The sequence below is a fragment of the Eutrigla gurnardus genome, assembly GCF_963514095.1.
Source record: "Eutrigla gurnardus genome assembly, chromosome: 15".
Taxonomy (NCBI): domain Eukaryota; kingdom Metazoa; phylum Chordata; class Actinopteri; order Perciformes; family Triglidae; genus Eutrigla; species Eutrigla gurnardus.
In genome coordinates this window covers 12,425,181-12,448,135 of record NC_139938.1, presented here as the reverse complement: position 1 = coordinate 12,448,135, position 22,955 = coordinate 12,425,181, and the positions used below count along the sequence as shown (strand labels likewise).

General features: G+C 42.0%; 1 protein-coding gene across 1 annotated transcript; it reads right to left on the bottom strand.

Annotated features, from left to right (window-relative positions):
- Window positions 1-1,825: 1,825 nt before the first annotated feature.
- On the bottom strand, window positions 1,826-22,639 carry LOC311026230 (uncharacterized protein). The gene is made up of 3 exons (XM_084029638.1): window positions 22,221-22,639; window positions 6,401-6,530; window positions 1,826-5,432 (listed from the first exon to the last, which is right to left on the bottom strand). Exons 1-3 carry the CDS (start codon window positions 22,503-22,505, stop codon window positions 3,832-3,834), a joined length of 2,016 nt encoding a protein of 671 aa, XP_083885764.1. The 5' UTR covers window positions 22,506-22,639; the 3' UTR covers window positions 1,826-3,831.
- Between the last annotated feature and the right edge of the window lie 316 nt (window positions 22,640-22,955).

Here is a 22,955-nt window from a genome sequence, read left to right as displayed (position 1 = left end):
AAATATGATGAAATGTCATATTAAGGAACATATATTTAGTTTCGTATAATATTCCATAGCAGACATTCTGAGACATCATTTGAATCAGGTTTCATGATTATTTTGTCACACATTCTCAAGCAAAAACCGAGTTTATCCACCTTCTGTTGCTAGAGAGAGAGAGAGCTTGTTGCTACAGTCAACAAATGAATGATTTGATATCTTTGGGAAAAGCAAAATGCACGAGTAAAGATACTTTTTATCCTGACCTAATAAAATTACCTAATAAAAAATAACAGAGTAAGACATTGTGTAGTGATAAAGTATAGATTTCAGTCTGATCATGTTTGATGTTGCATATTCAGCACGGACCAAAGACCATGTGCAAATGAAACAAAGGGGAAAATACCAAATAATACAGGGAAAAAATGGGCCGCACCTTAAATTGGCTTTCTTTCTTTGGACAGGAGAAAAAAAAGTTGTTTTCAGAGATGTGAAATGTGAATGAACTGGGTTGAAGTAAAGGAAAATCAAAAAGGAGGGAGCTGAAAAAATAGGTCAATCCCTGAAGCCCCTGTGTCTCCTCTCTCACCATCACCCTCTCTGTCTGGCTAATCAAAGCCAGATGTATGTGCACGAGGCCTTCATTCAATCCCCCTCCCTCCGTCTCTCAACGTCTCTCTGTTTCTTTTTCTCTGTGTGGGTTTCCTCCTCAGGCTCAGTGGCTCTCTGTTCTCCCCCTATGTCTCCTCCTCCTCCTCTCTTGGCTCTCTGGCATGGCAGGAAATACTACAGGTTCCTGGCCCTGAAGGGAGCATGTTTCTTCTAACCACTAACAGATGGAGGGATGAAGAGGGAAGGGATGGATATGAGAGTGAAATGATGGCGGCTGGGAAAATGTTGGTGATACTTGTGAGACGATAAAGAGCTTCAAATGTTGCCGAAGTGTCCTCTTCTCCTCGTATTTCTCTTTAGTTCTCCCTTTACAACGTGAATCAACTGAGGCAGCTGGAACTGAATCTAAATGTCATAAAACAGCCCATTGAAATCTTCCCTCTGGTACACAGACACACACACACACACACACACACACACACACACACACACACACACACACACACACACACACACACACACACACACACACTATATGAGCTCAATTACTTTCACAGACAGAAAAAGGTTCATAGTGTATAAATAGTTTATCGGTTTCCTACTAAATTACATTCCCACGCAACTAAACTTCACCCTCAATTATTATTCAGGGAAACTTATTTCTTCAGGACCAAACAGCCTCAGTTTGACACAGTTTGAAACACATGGTTAATGAACAAAACAAAACACGCAAAGCGATAATAGTTTGGTTTAGAAAACAAAACTACAAAGTTAGGTTTAGGTAAGAACATAATGTGGTTAAGTTGAATAAAAAAAACATCATGGTTTAGATTACAATGACTACTGGAATCGAAACAAAAACAAAACTACGTGGTTCTAACAGCACACTAGCATCAGTCTCCTGGCAAAAAGCCCTGTTTTTTTTTTACCCGTCCACCAGCCAGCCAAGTTAATTCATGTCTTTTGTGCAGAGGCTTGGTTTAGCACTGTCACTCAGTGCAGAGGTAAATGGGCCTGTTGTGGTGGCAGATATAGCCAAACCTGGAGGCCTATGACAAGATTAAATCAACATTGGTATGTGGGATGGTTTGCCTGGTGACATTAACATGGGCTGGCCATGTAGTAACACATGATGCCTTGAACAGAAAACCTCAACTGACAAAACTACTGATTGATGGGTTGAAGTTTTCCTTAAATTATATAAAAAACACATACTGTTTTGATATTTTTAAAACAAACCTTTTTATTTCATATAATACATTTTGTCAAACAAATTTCATACAGAAAGAAGCTAACCATTAGTTGGCTAGTGCACCGTAAATTATAATACTGTCAAATACTCAAAGTGACTTTGTAATGTTACATTCTTTGGGTAGGCACAGTTGTATTAGTCCGCAGGTAGCATCCCATTAACATTAAAACAGTAGAAAAGGTTTTTCTTTCATTTTAAACAAGGCCTTTATAAGAATACTCCGTGAATGAGACATTTGATCTCTCCAAAATTTTTTAAAGATGATTTTAATCTTGTGGGTTTCTGTCTGCTGCTACAGTAAAATGTCAAAGATTCACATACTTCTAAAGTTGGTCACTTCTACAGTGAGATTTGCTATCTCAACCACAAATTCCAGAGAAAATGTTTAGCAAGCAGTTTGTATTGAACTTACAATGCACTTATATTCCACTCCTTCACATCTACTCATTCTAAATGCTGTGGTCACATTTCCCACAATATATTTCATAGCTGTATTTTAATGAGAGAAAAAAAAAGAAGAAACTTAGAGGAAGCACTAACTTTTGGTAGTTTGTCTTGTTATCTTCCCATTTTATTACAGTATGACATAACAATTAAATAATAACAGGTATGCATCATTTAAGCAACAAAAGATGACTTCACAATCCAATCATATGGAAACTGTGGTCTGTGGCTACTATATAACCAACAATACATCTCCATTGTGTATAACTGTATAGAATTTGATTAAAATAGGATAGAAACCAGTATGTTAAACATAGAGACAAAGGGACCTTCTTCCAGCCGAAACACACTTTTCAAAGAAGAAGTATCCACACAGACCAAAGACTGATCAAATCTCACAAATAGACATGCATGTTCGTCAGGTTGAAACCACTGATTTTTGTAGTTAAGACAGTTTGGTGAATGTGACTTGAAACCCTCATTTGAACAAGCAACACATGTTAATGATAGGAAGAAGAAGAATATGAAGAATAGGAAAAGATTATTGGATGAGGCCCACTGTCCCTTACAAAAAGACAATACCAGCATGGACTATGATATTCTGTACATCAGTGGCTGTGTGCATGTCGATAGGTGGGGATATTTAGGGGCCAATGTGGCCAAATATGGTGCTCGTGACCAAACGTCATCCATATTTTGATCCAACAGCTGCTATAGAGGGGTTAAGTCATGCCCCATGTAGGTAGTCAACAGTGAGAGACAACTATTTTTATCCTGTTTGAATTACACATAAAATGTTTGTCAATTTAAAAGATAATTTTCAAGTCCAGAAAGTCTCTGTTTGTCGTAGGTTTGTTGTGGTGGGATGCCAGGATAGCTCAGTGGGAGAGTCGGCGCCCAACGTACCGAGGCTGAAGTCCTCACTGCAGCGGCCCTGGGTTTGAATCTGACCGGCGGCCCTTTCTGCAATGTCATCCCCATCTCTCTCTCCCCCTTTCACTCTTACACACCCTCTCAATACAAAAGGCACAAATGGCCTAAAAGATAATAAAAGGTATAATTTAGTTCAGTGTGAAACCGCTCAGTAAGCTACATCTCTTGTCTCACACAATGTACGTCACCAACACAGCCTTTAGCATGCCTTGCTAGCTAGCTAGCTACCTTAGGTTCCATCACTAATGTAACGTTATCTTCCCTGATGTATTTAACCAGTGATTATCAGCCGGGAAGAGAGAGAATGAGCGAGACCTGTTAGTGTGAGTAACGTTACATCCTGGAACCGAACACACAGACATCGTAGCTTCAGAGAGAGACGCCACTTACCACACTGTTGGTGGAAAGTCTTTCTAATTACGTATTTACACAGTCTTATACTTCAACTGTTATGTGATAAAATGAGACGTGTAAAATTATCTTTTGTGTAATTCATGACACAATTTAACCAGGATCAAAACATAATTTGTCTCTCTGTTGATAACTGTACACATTTTTTCTGAAAAAAGGTTCCATGCCTTCCGTTTCAGATTGGCCATTATTCCACTTCATACAGTTGTCATTACTTTCAGCGAACCAGTGCGGAAGCGCAGGATCTTCTTCTTGAGAGCATGTGAGGCCTTAATCTTGACAAAAGCCTTGGGCTGCAGAGGTGCCCCAGGAGGGACAGAAGGTGATGGGAGGGAAAGTTGAGGGGGTAGTTGCTGAGGCCAAACAAGACCACCACTCTCATCTGAATCACTGGACAAAGAACTGGAATCTGGAGAGTCGGCCTCACTCATGCTGGACTCAGACTCACCCTGACGTGGGTGAGGGTAGTTCTCACTGGGTTGACACAGTGGCACTTGGTCCCTCTCTAACTGGTAATCCATGTGCTGATGATGGTGGGAGTGCTGATGGTGTGTGTAAGCATGTGGTGTATGTGTAGGGCGAGATTTGCGTGTGCGCCTTGCACTATGGTCCCTTTGGTTTGAAGCTGACGAGCCTTGCGTGGGTGCCTGCACGGGTGACTGGTCAGCCTCATCTTGGCTGAGCTCCAGGGTAGACTGCCAGCGCCGACAGCTACCACCTCCATGCTGTTGTTTCTTGCTCCTGGATTGACTACTGCGGCTTCCCCTTCCACCGCTCCCACTTCCTCCACCATCCCTCTCAACGGTATTGTACTTGCGCTCTGGAGCCCTTTGCAGGCTGTTCTCCGACTGAGACCTACACGCCTTCTTCCCTGGCTTCCTGCTGGAAGCATTTCTGTCCTCATTTGAGCGACACTTCTTTGGGCCCCCTCGGGATCTGGAGGGTTGGTTTTGAGATGCTGTGGGCTGCTGTTCTTGATGATCATGAGGGCTTCTTTCTGGTGAATATGTAGTTCGGCTGGGTTTGGGCACCCCAGGTCCCTTGTAAGGGTTGGAGTGGTGATGGGCATAAGCTCTGGTGAAGGCTCGGCAAGGCTGGGCTGGAATATATTCTGCGTTGACGAGCTGCTCATCAGGTGGCTGATGAGGCTTTGAAGGAGGTGGAGAAGAAGGGAAGTTGTGGAAATGTTGGGGTGAATCAGCCTCACTATTGCTGGAGTCTGGCTGGGCTTGCAGAACTCTGCAAGCTGGATAGTCAAGCAATGTTGAGCGGGAGGTGTTATTCATGGAGGCTTGCCTTGGCCTGTGGTAAAGTCCTGGTTGTTGCTGGATACTTTGCTGAAGATTGTGGTGGTATGGGGGTGGGGCATCTTCAGTAAACCCTGTCCCGAGGTATGGCTCCTGATCGAGGTTATGGCAAGCTTGTGGAGTAGTTCCCTCTGAACACTGGGGCGGAGTAGAGATCTCTTGCTTTGGTAAATGTTGCTCCTCCTTGCAGCATATACTACCCTGCCTCACCACTCGGACACCTCTGGCATCATGTGCCAAATTGGTGCGGGGCTTTGAGGAGCGTGTGGGTAGAGCTCGGCGTTGGATCAATCCAAATATATAAGTCTCAAACTTTTGGGCTTGTTGATAATCTCCCTGACTCTGGTCAACATCCCTCATCTCCCCCAAAGCACCAGTAACCGTGGCCCATCTTTTTGGGTCTGCCAGCCATGTTTCTCCTGCCTCCGTTTCTCCTGCCCCATCGGGTGCCGAGAGAGAGACCAAAGGGTGGTGATTTGATTCCGGACATCCTGACAAATAAAGCAAAGACAAAGAAAGTGATCAGAATCATTATAGCTGTTACCTGTAAAGTAAAATCATTCCCCTTTCACATTCTGAATCTATAAATCCTGGCTATTCCTAATACAAGTTAAAGATTGTGCATTAATGTGACCCCAGTGTTTCCAACACATAGACTTTACTTTGGCTAGGCTCCTTACAATATATTAATACTGTGTTCACACCAAACACAAAGACAATTATTTGCATGGCATGATTGCATACAGAGTCAATGCAAATCCAAGACTGTCTAGGATAAAACTGTGACAGGATAAAAGGCCCAGCTTCTTGCCAGTTTCCCCTCTCACTCCGACGCTGACCACATTGGCACCTTTTGGGTTTTGTTATCTTTTGTTTAGTTTACTGCACACCACACATCACATCACCATATTCATGCACCCACACGCACACTACTGATAATACAGATTGAAACACACCTCATTCTTTTGTGACTATTTTTTAAGTTAAAATAAAACATGGAATTGCCAGTTATGTTGTCATGGCCTAGAGCCAGGTTCGTGACAATGGTACAAACCACAACATCGCTGCCATTTTTATGCCTAGATGATGTTATTTTAAGTGTTGATAGAACAGCTAGAATGTTGCTGCCTAGGCCCCATAACTCAAACTCCATTCAGAAAACAAGCATTTTAAAGAAAAGTTATTTGATTCTGGTATTGCAGACTGACCTAACAAAGTATGACTTCAGACTTTATACAAATCACCATCATTTTGTAGTTATGTCAGCATCCTTTTTATTTGTTTATTGCAATTAAATCACAGAAAAATGGTTTATTTTGGGTTCACCAGCATTAGAAGGTGAAGGGCGAATTTTAATGCAGAAGGTGAACCACAAACGTTTGCACGATAAATGAGTGTTGGTGTCAGATGCCAAGGAGCAGTGACCAAGCTGCATTATTTGATGCCTTGATGAAATTACCTGATATGAGTTGGCTGTCTTCTGGATCAGTGGGGGAACCTGCTGATTGGAGCTCAGCGTTCACCTTCAGCTCTGCCACCTGCTCTTCCAAAGATGCCTTCATACCCGAGGACATACACCGGAGACTGCTCTGAAACGCACACAAACACACAAAGGCATTCAAGAGACTGGACTAGGCTGGCAGTACTCAAAAGAATGATCACTTTATATAAGAGAGATTTATGTGTTTATGTTCTGAGGAAACCTCATGGTCTACAGGCATCCCTGTGTTTCACGCCACAACACATCCACTACTACCACTATTAGTTCTAATACTACTGCTACTGCTACTACTACTACTACTATTACTACTGCTGCTACTACTACTGTTTATAATATTACTGCTACCACTTTTGCGACTGCTGCTACTACAAATGTTGATACTACTACTACTACTACTACTACTACTAATACTACTACTGCTGCTGCTACTACTACTGTTGATACTATGACAACTATTGCTGCTACTACTACTGCTAAATTGCACAGACTGTGAATACTTCTTCTTGCTTGTTTGTTCATGTTTATATGTTTATATGTTCATACCTTAGTTTTTAGTATTTATTTGTATTCTTTACGTTGTATTTTCTATTTGCGGTCACTGTGTGAAGGGAAAATTGCATTGCTCAGTGTGAACTATGTTCCTACTGTGTGAATGACGAATAAAAATCTTGAAATCTTTTGATATTGAAACTCTTCCAGTTTTACATTTCAACTGTAAGGTTGTTCAGCAGTGAAGTTCAATACTTATTGACTTAATCATTTTTCAGGCAAGTCATTTCACATTTATGGATTTACAAAAGTAATATTTGCCCTTTTGTGATAACAACTGCTACTATTGAGAATTTCACCACACTGAAGTGTTGGTATGCAGCCGACTCATCACCATGGTGTACATTAAATATGTTGATGGAGATTTTGGTGTTCATATTATTAAAAGATTTAACAAGTGGACCCAAACACCAAACTCAACCAGGTGGCATTATACAGTACAGACAAGGACAGTTTGTCTATAAACTTGGATACAGTTATAAGAACACCCACACATCTCCCCCCGAAACTGCAACGTGACAAATGAATGAGTGAGAATACACTTAAGCGTGAGCGTATCAATTTCCACGATGAGATGGAGCAACAACCTTCAACATGAAGAAAAACACTCTTACTAGCACTTGTCACATTCATAGTACATTTCACATTAAAACATTACGATCCATTCAATAAAAACAATTTGTGTCAACAGTGAGACAAAGACACCAGGCAAGTCCTGGAACACAGCAGTGGGTCAGCTGATTCCTATAGACCTATTTAACCAAACCCACATGTTTCACATTGACATACTTCTACAAATTACAAAACCTGCTTACTGGATCACCACAATCTCTTTTATAGCACTTTGTTTTATAGTGCTGATGCTATTGTCAGAAATGATACACTGAAGGAATCCCTGGAGTGATACCGCAGGAGATAAAAATATCATTAACTAAAGGTTATAGACTCAGGAAACGTCTGCAGTACTTATGTTTTATATAAAACTCCGTAATGAGAGCAATGAATATGCCAAAACACAGAAACTATGGGAAGTCTTCACCCTAAACCATGAACAACACTTATACGACAACAGCATTATGTCAAACATGAGTGGAAAACCAGCTGCTGTTATTTACGATCTTTTTTCATCATCTTTTTTAGTCAAAACACAGAATTTAGCATTGGGATTAGTCACAACAATGCTGAATCAGAAATTAAGGCAACAAATGTTGTCTCCTGTGCCTGTAGTCCCCCAGAGCTCTATGATAGTAGCTCATATTAGTCTAGAGACCGGACCAGACTGTGGAGAAACCAGACACTGTCTATTGTACGAACAACAAGTTTGCTGCCTTATTTATATCTCGTAGGGTTGTCACATACTTAGGAAAATAATCAATACTTGATACCATTTTCGATATCACGGGGGGTGGGGGCAGATGACAAAAAAATGACGAGGCAGAATTTTTTAAATAAAGTTAAGAACAATGCAAACAACGGCAATAACAGCACTTTGAAAAGTTCTCTGATGTAGTGGAAAAATAAACAGTAACATAACATATTTTCAGATTCTCTAATTTTATCGCATACATAGACCAATGTTCCATTCATTCATCTCCACATAGCACTCTTTCTCCCTGTCATTCTTCTTCTCTCTCACTCACACACACACACACACACACACACACACACACACACACACACACACACACACACACACACACACACACACCAGTTTTTCCCATACGTTGATTTATTTGTGGTGGCCCGCCAGAATAACATTGATTTTATGTTTTCTATTATTTAAAATGGGTAAAATCTTATGGAATTGTAGAGCTGCGTGCAGCGCATCAGCCCCTCCCCCCACTTTCGCTCTGTCTCACTCTCTCTCGGACCCGTCTGTGAATAGCCCTCCTCTCCGTGCACACTCAATGCTCATGCGCAGGAAGGATTGTTTTCCCAGCAGAGAAGACGGCTGGCTGAATTCCCCAATAAAACCAAACTTTGTAGGCTGTGGAGCAGTCACTTAAAGTGTTGGCAATGGAGCACTGTATATGTTTTTCACTTATGACACAAAGTGAAGCGATGGAGCTGTATATATTGTTCAGTTATTTGTCACAAATTACTTGCCGATTAAAATATACATTGGAGCACCTTATATAAGCAGGGTATTATTTAATAATTGATTTAAGAAAGTGTGTGTCCATGCTAATGCATTCAGCTACAGTCCTGTTTATTTTCTGTTTCTAGTGACTTGACACCATATTTTCATGGCTGATCAAATAGAGTTAGAGCAGACTGCTACTCGTTCTGTCTTGTTGCTGGTTGACTTTTCTAAGCTTCAATCTGTGACTTTAAGAGAAACATTGTTAGCATATCGGATTGACTTTCACTGGTCGTTTGCCTCCTATGGAAAATGCTGCCAAACGGCACTTTTACTTTTTTCCTTTTCCACTAAAACTGGGAGCAAAGGCCCTCCAGCAGCAGCAATTGCCACGTTCAGTCAGCTCAGTGTTGTGAACGTGAACTAGCGTTCATGTGTTCAGCTGCTATTGAGAAAAGCAGCTGTATGGCTGCTGGTTGAAGGTGCCCGTCAACTGGAGGAGGCGAGAACGGCACTGTTGGTATCAATACTGATACCAACAATACTACAAATTAGTATCTAAACCAATACTACATTTTGAGTAGCGATTATTTTGACAACCCTAATGTCTCGATGTTATTTAAGTGTTGATGGAGCAGCTCTACAATGTTAGCATAGCCTAATCAATCCAAACTCCATTCAGAAAACAAGCATTTTAAAAGTGGTTGGCTTGTCTTCTTGCAGACAGACAACAAAGCATGCCTTTTTTACTAATCACCATCATGTAGTTGTTTCAGTTCTGCTGGTACAATTGCAATTGAATCGCAGCTAAATAGCTGATTCTGGGTTCAATAATGTGGTAAACTGTCCGACATGTGTCTTGCTAGATACAGTGAATACAGGATGGTGAAATTCACCGAGCACCTCTGGGTGAAAAACAGCCATGATTGATGATCTGCATGGAAGTAAGCCCCTTGCCTCCTCCTCTCCGGAGCCTCTTGCGTGAGTGATGTGAAGAAACACAAATGATCCTGCAGTCAAAATCTGCCCTTCTGATATGATAATTCATCAGTTAATACATGCAAAATATATACAAGATATCTCTGCTTTAACTAATCATCATCATCACCATCAGAACGAGGAAGAGAGCTATGACAAGCATTTACATTTATAAGTTATTGACAGATTTGCACCACTATTGAGATGAGAGGAGCTTCAAATTAGTTTTTGTGCTATAATGTAACACAAGGCATAATAATGTACCAGCTGAACCAAGAGAACCAAATAAGCACACATAAGCTGCCTTACACAAACACAGTCTGGAGTGTGTCTGCACAGATTTGTGGTATGTCCAGTTAGTTTCACATGACTTTTGTAGGATTGGAGCCTGTCTAAGTATTGCGAAACAACTTCCATGAGTCAGCCCCTGCAGAAGTAGATCATATCTGTAAATGTGGATAGACATCTGGTAATAACATCTTTCTTTCCTACATTATCACATCTGAAAATGGATGGATGTTGCTGTAGGAAACTTTCAGTAAATAATGGCGGCTGACAAGTTTTAGATCCAACTTTCCAATGACTTGGTCCTTTTCGACCCGAAGAGAAGTTGTTTGGCAGAAGCGAGTTGGAAGACTGGATAATGACAAAGTCATATTGCTTCTGGGCTCTTGTCTAACATTTCTGAAAATAGCTTACAGTGTTGAATTGATCTCATGTGACAATATTAAAAGTTTATGTCAGGATTATCCGGGCCAAAATAATTGTGATTCACAATAATAAACAATATTATCATCATCAAAATATGCTTAAAACATTTTGATAAGAAAATATTTGTATTGCATCACAGATAAGACACAATGGATGAAAAGAGTTTATCCTGTATTTGATCAAATTAGGCTCTATTTTTCACAGAGCTAGACAGCTTTTTCAAGTTATTGGGATAATTGTAGATATCATCACGATTATCACAATAATGGAAATTCTATCGCAATCTGCAATAAAATCCTATATCGTCCCATACAATCACACTTCAAAGCACAGCATCCAATACTGAAGCTTTGTCACAGCCCTTGCCTGATAGTGATGCATAAAGAAACCTTTAGTGTGTGTATGAGTCACACCAGTTCCCTGGGTTTACCTCCATGTAGACACCCACAAGGGTCAATCAGTCATGGCTGAAATAACCACTATTGCTGCTTTGTACTGTCAAAGATGCACCAGGAAACCAAACCAAACTATTTCTGAATGGAGTTCATACCATAGACAATCTATACACATCCATTTTCCACATAGGCTGGTCTGTTTTTTGGACTAATATGAGCTTCTGTCATAGAGCTCTGGGACCACAGACACAATAGACAACATTTGTTTCCTCCATTTCTGATTCAGCAACTTTTGCGAAAACAACTTCACATGAATTTCTTGGCATGATGGAAATGAGGTACAGAAAATTAATTAACTCTACATGTTATCATGCTGTGCAAAAGATTTGCTCTGTGTTTGGTGTGAACACAACATAATACCATCAATTGTTATTATAGTTCTGATCTGAGGCACGACAAGACTGTCGCTATAGATGATATCGTAGGTATAAATCTACACGTGATATGTATCAAATGCGATGGGAAGACATCTCATCTCATCGTCTATCGCTTATCCAGTGTCGGGTCGTGGGGGCAGTAGCTTTAGTAGGGGACCCCAAACTTCCCTTTCCCGGGCCACATCAGTCAACTCTGGGAGATCCCGAGGCGTTCCCAGGCCAGTGTGGAGATATGATCTCCCAACCTAGTCCTGGGATTTCCCGGTGGCCGCCTCCCAGCTGGTCGCGTCTGAAACACCTCCCTATTACCAGATGCCCAAACCAACTCAGCTGTCTGACTGGGACCTGGTCATACACCTTCTCCAAGTCCACAAAACACAGTAGACTGGACGGGCATATTCCCAAGCCCCTCCAGGATCCTCACGAGAGTAAAGAGCTTGTCCGTTGTTACACGGCTAGGACGGATCCCGCATTGTTCCTCTTTAATCAGAGGTTCGACTATCGGCTGAACCCTCCTTTCCAGCACCTTGGAGTAGACTTTACCAGAGTAGTGTGATACCCCTGTAATTGGTACACACTATGTGGTCCCCCTTTTTGAACAGGGGGACCAGCACCCTGGTCTGCCACTCCTTAGGCACTGTCCCTGGCTTCCATGCAATGTTGAAGAGACGTGTCATCCAAGACAGCCCCTCCACCACCAAAGCCTTCAGCATTTTCTGGACGGATCTCATCAATCCCTGGGGCTTTGCCACTGAGGAGTTGTTTGACTACCTCAGTGACTTCCACCAGGGAAATTGACGATGATCCTCCATCAGCTTCCAACTCTGCCTCTACCTTAGAGGGTGTGTCGGTCGGAGTTCCTCAAAGTGCTCCTTCCACCGCCTGACCACCAGGCGCTGGCTGATGGGCCCTCCCTCTTGGCCTGGCTCCAGACGGGGGCCCCAGGCTTCCTCCTGGCCAAGTCACTCCTCTTTTCCCTCATTTTTTCATAGGGTCTTTTGAACCATTCTTAGTCTGGCCCCCCTCGCCTGAGACCATCATCGCATCGCCTAGTAACACGTCTTCAAAACGTTGAACCAAGTAAACAAACACAAGTTAGACTGTGCGCATAATGAGGATGTTGTGCTGGTAATCGAATGATGTTTAGCTTGTGTATACTGAATTATGCAGAAGATACAAAAATGTTATCACAATGACATTATTTTCCAACCACACACACGGGTGATTTTGGTGTTTATGTTGTGTCATTTTATGGGTGAGTTCATCAATAGGCCAGTCTACAAAGACCTGCTGTGTTACCTTGAGGCTTTCAGTTCACACATAATAAATAGCGATGAGAGGTCACATCTGTGGTTTCATAATTGTGGAACAAATCCATGCTCAGCACACCCATAGACTGTATATAAGAAGTGGGCATTGGTTTTTATCAAATTATTATTCATTTTACAATGTTTACCAAGATAATAAATCAAGAGAGAAGAAGGGTAATTTTCTCATGGACTTCCATGCAATCAGACTTATTTTTACAACCAGAGGAGTTGCCCCCTGATGGCCAGCAGAGAGAATGCACTTCAGAATTGGCTTCACTTTTCAGAACCGGAGGTTGCCGCCTGATCACACCTCCAAAATCTTCCACATTAGAATTATTTCACCCATTTCTCATGATAAGCATCTTTCAGTCATGAGAATCTAACAAACGTGTCTTTTTCGTTGCAGATTCACAGTTCACAGTATTTGCAAATTGCAAACAGAAGTACTTCCACAACATGCTGCTTTGCTCTTTGAAGATTCAAACCATTAACTAACTTAGTCTGTGCATCACAAGACTCTTCAGCAAAAGCAGGCTTCAGATTCAGTGTGTGTGTGTGTGTCTGTGTGTGCGTGTGTATGTACATGCCTGTTCATGCAAAATTAAGCAGGGCTTATGTCAGGCATGCACTGTATAAAAGGGGTTGTGTGTGGGTTTAAGCAGCTATTTATGTGAGACCCTCTTGGCTCAATGGCTGCTTGTTTCCCTCATGTGCGTGCTTACACACACACACACACACATGCGCACACACATGCGCACACACATGCGCACACACACACACACACACACACACACACACACACACACACACACACACACACACACACACACACACACACTCATGTCCTTGCATAGACAGACACGCAGTCATGGATGAATACACGCACACTCACCGGCAGTGCCACTGAGCTGTAAAACTGACGGTCGCACTTTCACTGGTTGTACAGGGGTCAAACTCTGAAGCATCAGTACGACTGTGTCCCAGACAATTAATGTTCTGTTTAGTCTCGTGGACTTCAGTTTACTGGCAATGCAACTTTCACAAAGACATTCTTGGCAAATTTAAAACGTTTTCCATCCTCCCTTAAATAAGTGTGTTTATTTTCCTTAATGTTTAGTCTTATAAGTTGACAAGAATAATATTTACGTTGGCTTGATACTGCTGCAGTAATATGCAGGCATTGCCTGAAACACTTCATGCATTCATTACATTGCTGACTAATAAACGCTGAAACTATGACAATCACATAATGTGCATTTCACAAACACAAGGTCTCTCTTTGCACAGGAATGCATTTGTCAACAGAGTCGTCATATTGGCGTTAAATTCACAGTAAAATGAGATCATGTTGCAAAGAATGAACAACATTAAGAGTCAATAAAGGCTATTAATTAAGTATGTGATTATTTTTGGCTTTATTTCGGCTTTATTGTTTTGCATGAAACCCGACTTTTTGTTTACATAGACAAGAATTAAGTTGAAGCACAGAGATGTGTTCTACCAAACTCTCCCCAGACTTTGAAATGTAGATGGAGACATTTGAAACATGAGCACAGATGAATAGATAAACCGTGTGAGCGTGTTAGTGGGTGGTTCGGTGTGGGGGAAGGAATGCTTTATGAGTAGGCTGCCTCAATGAAAGGTCATTTCACAGTGGTGGACTTGCAGATATGCTGCACATGTATTTGTGGTTGTACTAATAGGCAGATTCCTAAACGAAAAAATATTTAAGAAATCTGAAAGTCGCCTCTACAACAAAGAGGTAAAGGAGAAACACCATCCCTTCTAAGGTAAAGGGATTAGGGGAAGAGAAGGAGGAAAATATACGAGGTAGACAGAAACAGGAAACATGGATTAAGAGTTATGTTTCAAAAGAGTAAAAACAGAGACGGACTGAAAACAGAGTCCGCCTTACAGTCTTTATGTCCTTTGATCAATAATTTAAACCATTACACGACCATTCTAGACCGTAAATACACAAGATATATATGTTCTACATCTGCCCCCAATCACCCTGGTGATATATTACTGTGTAATAGTATACTGAAAATGTAATAATATATTGAAAATTTAGTAACAAAGAAATGTACAATCTGGAAATATATTGAAAGTATACTCACATAATAAATGTACATATTTTTTCAGAACCATTTTAATGCACTTTAAAATAAGTATACTATAGTACAAGTTATATTATTGCAATATATCAAATGTAATATATTTATTTTTCTGTTTACATGCACACAAATACTGATTACTCTGGATATCAAGATTAAGGTTAATTGGATTAAGTTTTGCAAAACCATAACTTGAAGAGCTTTTTGAGACAAAACTACTTTATTATAACAGTGAAGATGTTTATATCCATCTAAATATAATTCTATTTCATTCTCTAACTAGAGTCAGGACTAGATGTTTGATGACTCACAGAAAGTGTTTTGTGATGGTAGAAACTACTACTATTCTAGTTATGATCGGAAGCTTACATCACGGTTCCCTATGTGTTGATTGCATGTATTATTATACATTACAGTACAAAGACAGCTCGCTAGCTTTGTTATAGCATCAAACGTTGGTGGTTTTCTAATGTGTTGTGTTGTCCAATCACTTTTGGCTCTCGGCAGTAGGTAGTAGGTAAGCTATAGTTACCATATTGTAATGCTAGATCTATAAGTAAAGATGGAGTCCTCTACTGGACTCCATGGACAATATTCTGCTTCATTTGAGAGCACAAATTCACCAAATGAAAAGTGGGAAAGTGTAACCGGCCAATCAGAACGTGCCAACCCATCCCTACATGCAAAAGCCACAGTATATAAGGAACGTCATACCCTCTTCAGAGAGCAGCCTATATGCAGCAGTGCCCCCTTTGTCGAGGGCTCATCCTGTGCTTTTAGAACTAGTAATACTGAAGCTACCAGTATGACTGACAACTGCTGCTGCCCCCACTCTCCTGCGGTTACAGGGAGAAACATAGCAGGCAGAGGGTGCTGCATCGGTTTGCTCGATCCACGTATCTGCTTCCACAACGTCTGTGTGAAGCCTCTCCAGTCGTATGCATGACAGTCATTGCCGTCACCATCACACCCTGCCGCATTTTGCCAACTGCCTGCAGCATGGAGGCCAGTCTGAGTTATCACAGAGTAACCCGCAGCCTGCATTCATCATGACTCCCAAAAACTCAGGGGGGGCAACTTTAACCATGTCACAGACAGCAATTTGGTTAGGTGTAAGATCAATTGGGCCGTCTCAAACATGGCCCATTCCCTGGACTTGGCCATAACGATGAGGTCATCGAGATAAAAGAAAACATTCAAGCATCTCCCTGTCACGCAGCATTAGCAGTGAAGGCTTCCGGCTCTCTAACCACCCGGCTAACTGCGGAAGCAGAAGCAGACAAGATCTCTGTGTGACCCTGCACCCTGAGAAAACCCTCCAGACCTGCAACTAGGGCTCTCGTCTTCAGTGACTGCTGCCGGGACGCCTACACACTGCCTGGTCTGGTAGAGGGAGCAAGGCGAAGGCTGGTTGGGCTGAGTGGGTCGTAAAATCTCTCTCATTTTGGCTCTCATTGTGAAGCAAAGCATCACGTAGCCGCAAATTATCCGACTGCTGCTTTAACATTCAAACACCATTCCTCAACAATCGAAAGATTTCATTTCCTTCACTCTCTCATCGTCACTATTCTACTACATTGTGCAGGAATAAACTTGAACATTGATCCAAAGCAGGTCTGTGCATCACCAATAGTCCTTACAGACATTTCTGACCTTATTTAAGTCATGATATTTTTTTTTGCATTCAACTGTGAGGACAAATATGTTGGCAGTGTCCACATTTCCATCTTCACCAAGATGCAATAATGTCTGATAAATTGTTCAGTTATTGACTTTTAATGAAATACTATAAATTGTATACACTGCTGTTTAATAAATCAGTTTTTATTGGATCAATTCACATGGAATGCCTGAAATTTGTCATGGTCTTTTGGCCGGCACAGCTTTGTTTAAACCAGATGTGAAGGCAGTCTAACACTGGGCCAAGTATGGTTCCTTGTATTACATCTTCAGATGATGGACAACCATGAAAATTAAACATCCATGGGCCCAGCTCAGGTTTCTCACCAAGGTTAAGGAGGCAGATGGCAGCTGTTGTCAAATACATTGGAATTGTGCTTGTGTAGCACAGGAAGTTGATCAACTGGCGTGAGCAGACATCAGACTGTGGATATGTAGAGGGTCGGGCCGGGTTCACACAAACATTTACAAAGGAGGCTGGAGTTCAGGTTCAGCCTACTTGATATATCGCTTCAAGTTCTTTTTAATGAAAATATAATGTAAAAATAAATCAAAACAATGGACTTGTTGTTACTGTGTCAATGGTAACACAAATGTGCTTTAGTTTAAATTGCGTCAGACTGGGTTCGAATGTAAAAGACACGACGCCCGATGTACACGTGACGGTGGTGTTGGATAACACATCGGGTTAGAAAACACGATCAGTGTGCCTGCGAGACTAAAGCGTGACTGAAATCTGACAAAACATCCACTGTGGTGAAGTCAGCCCACCAACTATCCCGCCGACACCACACAACCCAGTCGTACGACTACTTGAGGAACAGTCATGACATTTGATCTATTGGTTTCGTACTGAGCAAATTGAATTGTCAATTTTTCTCGCAATGCTCAGCACGACTTCTTTTTCTGTCAGTCGGGACGAAACCCGCATTAGGTTTAGACAACAAAACCTCTTAGTTTCGGAGAAAACGTCACCTACGAGTCACTTCACAACAGTTTGGGAAATGTGCTGACCCATCCACCTCACCAGATTCTGCATCTGGCGTTTCCACACCTCTAATATGCCGTGTTACACCAGTAACTTTGTTACCGTTACTGAATGTTGTTGCTTACATTATGTGGAGCAGGTGGCTAATCCTTGGCATGAACTATGTTTATCGAAGAGGATGTTTTACATAGTTGACACCATCCTTCAGTTTCAGGGTTAGAAACTGAACTAAACATAGCATGTGTCTGAGGGATAACATTGAGAGATCTGTTTCACCTCGGGCCACGCAGTCTGCATGCCACATTTCAGTTTGAATGATCGGTTTCCCTTGATGCTCTTTACTTTCTGCTTGGCGTCAACCACCAGCCATGGCGAAGAGTAAAAAGCTGTTTGTGATTCATATCCTATCGTTCCATCTCTAAAGAGTACATTATTCCTATTTCATCTGCCTGAGGACCACGGTGGAAATACGCTTGGATCATTGTTGTGTTGGAAGCGTATATAGGGACTGCATGGTTTAACTGTTTTTGTATACAGTTACCCCCCTAACCTCCAACAGGAATATGAGATTGGTTTGTCATCAAAGCATTTCTCTCTTCTTATTAAAGAAACCTTTTGGTCGTGAGGCACGGTGGCCGTTGTGTCTTGGCTTGCGATGCATATTTCCCCCCCGGACACCCCTAATGCTGCACAGCTGTGACTTAGAGTAACCAAGTGGTAGTTTTGTTTTTTGGAGACCTCACAAGAGACCAGTCAGCTAAATTGAAGACCCCCCAGTCCCATCTCCGCACCCCACCAGGAGCTTCGACAGCTACAGACGTGCTACTGTGTTTGTGCAACACAGCGAGGTGGCAAACGTGAGCACAACACATCCGTTACAGTGGAGAATGTTTGTGTTGGCTTTAGTGACACGTTGGTCACACAGCTGCAGAGGTCGCCACTGGAGACTCACTGTATGACGGATGACACTGTAAACACACTGGTCGACTGTTGGTGGATTGATGCCTTGCTCAAGGGCAATTCAACCGCAGCTGTCATGGAAGGGGAGAGTGTTTGTGCTCATTCTCCTAATCATGTTTTGTCAGCTGCTTTGCTGTTTAAAGAAGCAACTGTACACTCATAATCCTGTTACACTAACATTACCATCAACCAACACATCATTCATGAACCAATTTAGACCTCATGCTGTACCTTTCTGTAATAACATTACAAGTATAACCTAAATTGCGACTTTGATACGATACCCTGCCTGAATATCTGGATACCTATACTGAAATAATATCACGGCAAAAATCTAATAGTTAGGGAATAATGGATAGCAATTAAAATGTGTTTTTCTATTAATGAAAAATGTAGTAATCTGGTGTCTCCAATACTTCACTAACTTCACATGTGCAACCAGATGTTTATAATACATTAAGATGAAGTTCTGTGAGAGGTTGATGAGAGAAGGCTTACTTTTCTCGTATACTGAGCAACACTAGTATACACTTCGAGCTCATCAACATTACTGTGTGAGCAGGACTATAACCATAGACTATAAAGTAAATTATTTTTGGACTACGCTTTTGAAGCTCGAGTTCATCATTTGCCATCGTTGCCATCTTGAATTTTTGCAACCAGTGAAGGAATTGACCATATTTGGACTGCGGAGGATCAACAGGTGGATCTGATTAACACAGCAGAGTGGCAACCTGAGCACCAACCTTACTGGATCTGGATCCATCTGGATTCTGGTGTGAAGCTGCTAACAAAGTGAGCTTCATAATTGAAAGTCAACTACAGCTAAGTGTTAAAATCATCTTCGAAGCTAACTGCATTGGTAGCATGGTAACGACCTGTCAATCACAAATAGCCCCGCCCCTAAAGCATCCCCTGCTTTCTAGTCTGGTCGGTCTGACTCTAAATGGACCACAATGTACTAAACACTGGAATGGAGAAGACTTGAAACTAGAGATTGAGACCATAAACTCATATTTTCAATGTTTGCTCGGATAATTAATCTCGTGAGAAGACGGATGATTTTCTCATAGACATCTATACAATCTGACTCCTTTTTGCAACCTTGTTTTGTTTCCTAACCCCATCTCTGTAGCGTTTTTTCTCTTTTTTGTTGTTTTGGAACATAGTTTCGTAAAAGACGAGGTTACATACAAACACACACAAACACACATTTTTGAGTCAACACAGCTGCTGTCAGCTGTCACATGACTGTTAACAGCTCCTGCTGAGGAATACACAAACTCTCTACACACACAAACTTGCATTCTCACGATGAACCAGTACTGACCCTCAGACCAGCAGTTAGAAGCACATATGCAGCAATATCAATGAGGGGACAACATGATCATAGTATCTGTACTTGATATATGTGCAAATAACATGCTCCATAACAGGGGGTCCAACCGCCGAGGAATGAGCCCGAATAATAAACATATAATATTATCGTTTGAGCGATGATTGCTAGAGGCAGGGGGGGGGGGGGGGGGGGTTGAATCAGCATAGTATATCAATACACAGAAGCTAAGTGTCTCTAATACTCAGCATATTGTAAATTTCAAGCTGACCTTGGAGGGTCTGGTAAACCACAGAGGGTCTCAGAGGGAACATGATGTGTTTTTGAAAGTCAGATTGATTTTTATCAGCGAATCCTTGCAGTCTCCACTGGTTGCCTAGCAACCTGAAAGTGACCACTAGACTTAGGAAGACATCAGGCCTCGCTGTCGGTTACCACAGCATAGTTCGTGCACATAACTAGATGTTTTTACATTTCTGTTTGCGTACAGATTGTGTTACACAAACAAGATTCAACACGTCAGATATTTAGGATTATAGACAGCCTGGTGTCTGAAAAATTGCGTTCCTCCACGGTTAAACTACATTGTGAATTACATTTCAAGGGAAATATATTTTGTCATGGATTATGTTTGCTCTTGACAAATCATAAATTAGTATCAAACAAGTCTATGGTAGTCCATGTGGGAGACGTCTGGGTGGTCTATGGGTCAAAAAACACAGGACTTCCACCAAGAGATTGAGGTTAGTGTCCCGTCTGTTCTTGTTTTGTTTCAATCTCCTCGTCATTTTGATCCAAACCATGAGGTTTTGTTTTTAGCAAACCTAAATATGTTGTTTTGTAGCATGTTTTGTTCTCTTTTGTTCATTGGCCACATGTTTTAAATTGTTTCAAACTAAGACCATTTGCAAAGGGAAAAAAATGGTTTCCCTGGAAACTGAATTTGGAGTGAAGTTTAGTTGTATGAGATACAACCTGGAAAATATCTGGAATGCATCTCAGATGCACAGGCAAGTCTCTCGGCTCACATCTTTAGACAGTTCACACAAGGCACTCAAGCACTGATGTGCGAGTCCGAGCCAACAGGGATCTCTGGGAGTATAAAATCAGGACGAGTAGGGTGTAGTGGGAACCAGGCTGCAACCTCTGGTTCTGAAAAGTGAAGCCACTGCTGAAGTGCCTTAAATTTGGGCTCTCTGCTGGCAATCAGGGGGCAACTTCTAGAAATTGCAAAAAAAAGTCTGAATGTATGAAGTACCCTACTTCTTACACTTATTAGTTATCTCAGTAAAGTGTATGGTCTCAATCTCTAGTTTCAAGTCTTCTTCAATCCAGCATGATGTTCATTTTGTAAATCCATTTACAGTCAAATGGACCATAAAGCAGGGGATTCTTCAGGGTGGGGCTCCCTGGAGATTGACAGGTCACTACCATGCTACCAAGCCAGTTAGCTGCTAGATGACTTTCCTAGCTGTAAAGTTGATCTTGAATTATGAAGCTAACTGTGTTAACAGCTTCACACCAGAATCCAGATGGATCCAGATCCAGTAAGGTTGAAGCTCGGGGTGCCGCTATGCTGGTTGTGTTCATCAGATCCACCCGTCGCTCCTCCACATTCCAAATGTGGTCACTCCCTTCACTGGTTGCAAAAATCCAAAGATGGTAATGGCCAAAATACCAAACTCGAGGCTTCAAAACTGTAGTTTACAAAACAATGGGTGAGGTCCACCATGACTAAGTACACTTCGTCTTAAGTGTTGTTACTAATAGTTGAATGCTGTATTGACCAAATCATCATCTATGTGATCATTTACTGGGGAGACAGATATGTTCTGGGTGTTTCGTCTCCAGCATGAAGTGGATAAAGTCATGAAGCTCCCCTCAAAATGTGCCCTTAAATGGTCATGTGTGGCTCCTGGGATTGTTTTCATATCTGCACACTGAGGTCCATGACAGGCTGTAAATGTTCACACATACGGTTTAGTGAGCTCATCCAAGAAGAGTTTAGCTAAATGAGAGCTGTTTCAAACACATTTCATCCTTAATTACTAATCTAAAACACGCGCCAGACATACAGGCCAAGTCACATCTGTCAACAACAACCCGAACATCAACACCAGAAAGGGATCCCTTCACATCCCCGCCACACTAAATCATCTCTACATTTATATAATTGTCTTTTGCATCGAAAAGCCGTCTTGATGTTAAAGACGCATCATCAGACAAACATAACTTACCGATGGGAGCCTACACTCATCCGACGCGTTGGCGTTTGGTGCGTCCAAGGCGCAGCGTGCCGACCTTAGAGCTCCCCAAGGCGGACGCCCTGGACCCGCAGAGTCCCCGAGGCAGAGAGCGCTCAGCACCCGGCATTCCTGCCTCTGTTTGAGCAGCTCCAGCTCACACAGGCCGGCCAAGCTGGCCTCCAGCCGCTCCTTGTTGCGACTGCGCTCCGCTTTCATGGGCAGAGAGGACGCCGGGAACAGGACTCCGAAAGAGCCCGGGAGCTTCTGTAAAGACATCCTCGTCTCCCGTTTTCCTCTTCGCTCTTTTCAACAAAGGGAGGCCAAGTAAATCCGCTACAGTCCTGGTTCACTCTTCCTAATCTCTGGATGCCAACAGCTGCTTAACTCACCGCTGTCGAACTCGGACCCATTCCCCCTCCTCCTGCCTGAGCGAAGTTAGTGTGAAGTTGGAGCCAGCGGGTCTAGTTGCTCAGCTCCACCACACGTTATCAGCAGGAGGAGGACCAGCTCACCGTCCAGCCCCGTTTAACTGGGGGCTGGATTACAACTCGTCAACGGACCGCAGTTGAAAGTATAGGCTACTTCATAAAACTGGTCAACTTGCAGGTTTTCCCCCCAATACCGTCGACTTGGAGTCCCATTACATAAGTTATTCAAAAGAAATGTAGAATTTCCAATGGAAATAAATAAATTACATGTAAAGAGAACAGTGTCCCTGTGACAAGT